Here is a 5,228-nt window from a genome sequence, read left to right as displayed (position 1 = left end):
GGGCCACCGACAATCGGCTTAGAATAAGCACTGGGCCGGACTCCCGCCAAGCCCAATTCACCGCAATTAAACAGGAGAGACAGCCTGCTAATTCAGGGGTGTGTGTTGAGCTAACGGTCACTCACACACAAACACACTCACACAGACACACACACAGACACACAAACACACACTCCTTCACAAACAAAGGTTTTTTGTCCCAGTCCATGTGCAATCCAGAGGTCACAGCGGCTGAGAATCCGGATTGCAGCTCCAGATTGCAGATCAGACCGGGGCCCCTGGTGGCTGCTGGTAATCTTTACCAGAGCAGATTACTGTGGTGCAGAATGACAATGGGAGACTGTGTCTGTGGACAACCCCATAATAAGCCTGCTTTTATCCTGTCCTGGGTAACAGTACTGTAGATATGGGGAGCTCAGTGGTTCTGGGTAACAATACTGTAGATATGGGGAGCTCAGTGGTTCTGGGTAACAATACTGTAGATATGGGGAGCTCAGTGGTTCTGGGTAACATTACTGTAGATATGGGGAGCTCAGTGGTTCTGGGTAACATTACTGTAGATATGGAGAGCTCAGTGGTTCTGGGTAACACAATAGATCACAATAGTTTCATCTCCCCACACCTCCATCCTGGCCCCACACCTCCATCCTGGCCCCACACCTCCATCCTGGCCCCACACCCCCATCCTGGCCCCACACCTCCATCCTGTCCCCACACATCCATCTTGGCCCCACACCTCCATCCTGGCCCCACACCTCCATCTCCCCACACCTCCATCTCCCCACACCTCTATCCTGGCCCTACATCTCCATCCTGGCCCTACACCTCCGTCTCCCCACACCTCCATCCTGGCCCCACACCTCCATCCTGGGCCCACACCCCCATCCTGGCCCCACACCTCCATCCTGTCCCCACACCTCCATCTTGGCCCCACACCTCCATCCTGGCCCCACACCTCCATCTCCCCACACCTCCATCTCCCCACACCTTTATCCTGGCCCCACACCTCCATCTCCCCACCTCTCCATCCTGGCCCCACACCTCCATCCTGGCCCCACACCTCCATCCTGGCCCCAACACCTCCATCCTGGCCCCAACACCTCCATCTCCCCACACCTCCATCCTGGCCCTACACCTCCATCCTGGCCCTACACCTCCGTCTCCCCACACCTCCATCCTGGCCCTACACCTCCATCCTGGCCCCACACCTCCATCCTGGCCCCAAACCTCCATCCTGTCCCCACACCTCCATCCTGGCCCCACACTTCCATCTCCCCACACCTCCATCCTGGCCCCACACCTCCATCCTGGCCCCACACCTCCATCTCCCCACACATCTATCCTGGCCCCACACCTCTATCTCCCCACATCTCCATCCTGGCCCCACACCTCCATCCTGGCCCCACACCTCCATCCTGTCCCCAACACCTCCATCCTGGCCCCAACACCTCCATCTCCCCACACCTCCATCCTGGCCCTACACCTCCATCCTGGCCCTACACCTCCGTCTCCCCACACCTCCATCCTGGCCCTACACCTCCATCCTGGCCCCACACCTCCATCCTGGCCCCACATCTCCATCCTGGCCCCACACCTCCATCCTGGCCCTACACCTCTGTCTCCCCACACCCCCACCTGGCCCCACACCTCCATCCTGTCACCACACCTCCATCCTGGTCCCACACCTCCATCCTGGCCCCACACCTCCATCCTGTCCCCACACCTCCATCCTGTCCCCACATCTCCATCCTGGCCCCACACCTTCATCCTGGCCCCACACCTCCATCTCCCCACACCTCCATCTCCCCCACCTCTATCCTGGCCCCACACCTCCATCTCCCTACACCTCCATCCTGGCCCCACACCTCCATCCTGGCCCCACACCTCCATCCTGTCCCCAACACCTCCATCCTGGCCCCAACACCTCCATCTCCCCACACCTCCATGCTGGCCCCAACACCTCCATACTGGCTCCAACACCTCCCCCCTCCCCACACCTTTAGATCCGCGGAAGCAACTCTGACGATCACCACGACAACATGTTTAAATCTTAACAGTTGCTGCACCTTGATCCTTTTTTTTCAGATGTATTAAGTTAGGAAATCAAAACTTTTTTTTGTTGCAGATACTGTCAAATAAATGTTAGAGAACAAACTCTACCGAACAATTCAGAACGTGAATAATAAGCACACTTGTCTTGTTAAAATGTATCTTCGTAACATATGGAAGTTATGAAATAGAATGGGTGGACACCCTCAAAATTATCACGAATCTCTGAATCCTTTTTGGTGTCAAATAAGGGTCGAAACAGGAAGAGTCCAACCACTGCCTTTAATCCAGACTATGTGTGCATCTCAAATGGCACTCTATTCCCTATGTAGTGGACTACTATAGACCAGAGCCCTATTCCCTATGTAGTGGACTACTATAGACCAGAGCCCTATTCCCTATGTAGTGGACTACTATAGACCAGAGCCCTATTCCCTATGTAGTGGACTACTATAGACCAGAGCCCTATTCCCTATGTAGTGGACTACTACCATAAGGCTCTGGTCAAAAAATAGTGCACTGCACTATAGGGTGCGGTTTAGAATACGAGCCTTAATGCATTCTTCAGTCTCTAACTGTCCCTGAGACTCTATTGTATTTCTTCCCCACTCTGTTCTACCCCCCAGGGAGCGCTGGGTCATGGCTGGTGCCGATGTGGCGAAACCCGAGCCCAATCAAGGCCTTAGACTCCCGTAGACTCTCAGCCACGGAGACCCGGGCTTCGTCCCAAATGGGACCCTATTCCCTATATAGTGCACTGCTTTTTGACCAGGACCCATAGGGTATTATGCACTATGTAGGGAATAGGGTGCACTATGTAGGGAATAGGGTGGTCGGTTGGAATGCGTCCCTGCTGATTGTGCCCTGTCAGAGGTTTCAGCCTCTGAAAGCTGTTGATGGAGGCTTTACTTTCTGAAGGAAAAGGCGTTCGCTTGAGTGTCAGCAGGAAGCTCCCAGTCAGTCAGTAGCCTACAGTACAGACCTGGTCATTAGAGTAGACCCAGTCAGTCAGTAGGCTACAGTACAGACCTGGTCATTAGAGTAGACCCAGTCAGTCAGTAGGCTACAGTACAGACCTGGTCATTAGAGTAGACCCAGTCAGTCAGTAGGCTACAGTACAGTCCTGGTCAGTAGAGTAGACCCAGTCAGTCAGTAGGCTACAGTACAGACCTGGTCATTAGAGTAGACCCAGTCAGTCAGTAGGCTACAGTACAGTCCTGGTCAGTAGAGTAGACCCAGTCAGTCAGTAGGCTACAGTACAGTCCTGGTCATTAGAGTAGACCCAGTCAGTCAGTAGGCTACAGTACAGTCCTGGTCATTAGAGTAGACCCAGTCAGTCAGTAGGCTAAAGTCCAGTACAGACCTGGTCAGTAGAGTAGACCCAGTCAGTCAGTAGGCTACAGTACAGTACAGACCTGTTCATTAGAGTAGACCCAGTCAGTCAGTAGCCTACAGAACAGACCTGGTCATTAGAGTAGACCCAGTCAGTCAGTAGGCTACAGTACAGTACAGACCTGGTCATTAGAGTAGACCCAGTCAGTCAGTAGCCTACAGAACAGACCTGGTCATTAGAGTAGACCCAGTCAGTCAGTAGCCTACAGAACAGACCTGGTCATTAGAGTAGACCCAGTCAGTCAGTAGCCTACAGAACAGACCTGGTCATTAGAGTAGACCCAGTCAGTCAGTAGCCTACAGAACAGACCTGGTCATTAGAGTAGACCCAGTCAGTCAGTAGCCTACAGAACAGACCTGGTCATTAGAGTAGACCCAGTCAGTCAGTAGCCTACAGAACAGACCTGGTCATTAGAGTAGACCCAGTCAGTCAGTAGCCTACAGAACAGACCTGGTCATTAGAGTAGACCCAGTCAGTCAGTAGCCTACAGAACAGACCTGGTCATTAGAGTAGACCCAGTCAGTCAGTAGCCTACAGAACAGACCTGGTCATTAGAGTAGAACGTCGTTCCACTAAATCATGTTCGAGACTCTAATGTTGCAGTATCCAATATCTTCACATAATGGAGGGTGAGGTCTTCATAAAGCTGTGATTAGCTGCTGTAGTCTATGTAGTGGTGCAGTGTCCCGTACTGTACTACCACCTCCCACATAAAGCTGTGATTAGATTCCTATCCAGGGTCTACAACACGTTCTCTCTGCGTAATGATCAAGGGGAAATTCAGCTATGTGACACAGTCAGTTGGATTTCTTAACCTTGCTATTACCCTGTAACCTATAGCTCTCCTACAACACAGACAACGGTGAGGGACATTTCTAACAACGAATTAACAGTTAGATAAATCTCATTCATTCTAGGGATGAACGTCTGGGGCACTACTAAGTTTAGACGAATTATAACTTCCTCTGGGTTCCAACATGTTGCCCAGGCTGAGGCTTCTCGACTGCGCATGCCTTTGATGTGGGTATGGGTCCTGGAGCAGGGCACGACTGGAGAACCACTTTGGAAGTGCTTTAATTCATGTCGTTGAGTGATTTCCCCTGGGACCAAATGCACATCCTGTTTGATGTATTATTCTTTTTTTTAAGTATATTCAATTCAACAGCTCTTGGACATTAGGGAACATACCATGGTAATTGTACCAGTCAGACCTGGGTTTAAAAAGTATTTGTTTTCTTTCATAGCATTTCAATGAGTATGCCTGGAGTGCCAGATGGGTGGGATTTGCACTTTTGGGATTATGCCATTAATTAAATTGTGGCAGGCAAACTCAATCTAGTGCAGCTGAAGTATTTGAAAGAAAGCCAATACTATTTGAACCCAGTTCTGGGTTAGTAGCGTCCAACTATTCCCAAGGATCTAATGGAGCTTTCCTGAGGAACTCTTTCCTGCCCAGCTACCCTGAGGCTGTGTCCCAACTGAAAACCCCATTACCTATAAAGTGCACTAATTTTGACCTACATTGACCAAAGACCTCTATGAGCCCTGGTCAACAAAAAAAAAAGTAGTGCACTACGAACGGAATAGTTGGGATGCAGTTGGGATGCAAGCACCTTTCAGTCGCAGGTTGACATTTGTTGTCATGAATCCTGCCCTGGGGGCAGATGTATGATTTGGTCATACTGTAAAAATGTATGAAAACAACAAATACATATTTTTGGTCTTAATCTAAGGTTAGGGTTAGGCATTATGGTCAGCAATGTGATTAAGGTTAGGATAAGATTTT

The 5,228-nt window shown here is 50.7% G+C and overlaps 1 protein-coding gene across 1 annotated transcript; it reads left to right on the top strand.

Annotated features, from left to right (window-relative positions):
- The first annotated feature begins 562 nt into the window (after nt 1-562).
- Nucleotides 563-2,023, top strand: LOC116353722 (vegetative cell wall protein gp1-like). The gene has a single exon (XM_031791454.1). The coding sequence runs from the start codon at nt 563-565 to the stop codon at nt 2,021-2,023; it is 1,461 nt and encodes a 486-aa protein (XP_031647314.1).
- The last annotated feature ends 3,205 nt before the right edge of the window (nt 2,024-5,228 follow it).

Source organism: Oncorhynchus kisutch, linkage group LG15 (genome assembly GCF_002021735.2).
Source record: "Oncorhynchus kisutch isolate 150728-3 linkage group LG15, Okis_V2, whole genome shotgun sequence".
NCBI classification, from domain to species: domain Eukaryota; kingdom Metazoa; phylum Chordata; class Actinopteri; order Salmoniformes; family Salmonidae; genus Oncorhynchus; species Oncorhynchus kisutch.
The sequence above is the reverse complement of the archived record's forward strand: the minus strand, read 5'-3'. Positions and strand labels throughout refer to the sequence as shown.

Coding starts and splice junctions, on each gene's coding strand:
- LOC116353722 (XM_031791454.1), top strand. CDS start 563: ATGGAGAGCTCAGTGGTTCTGGGTAACACAATAGATCACAATAGTTTC.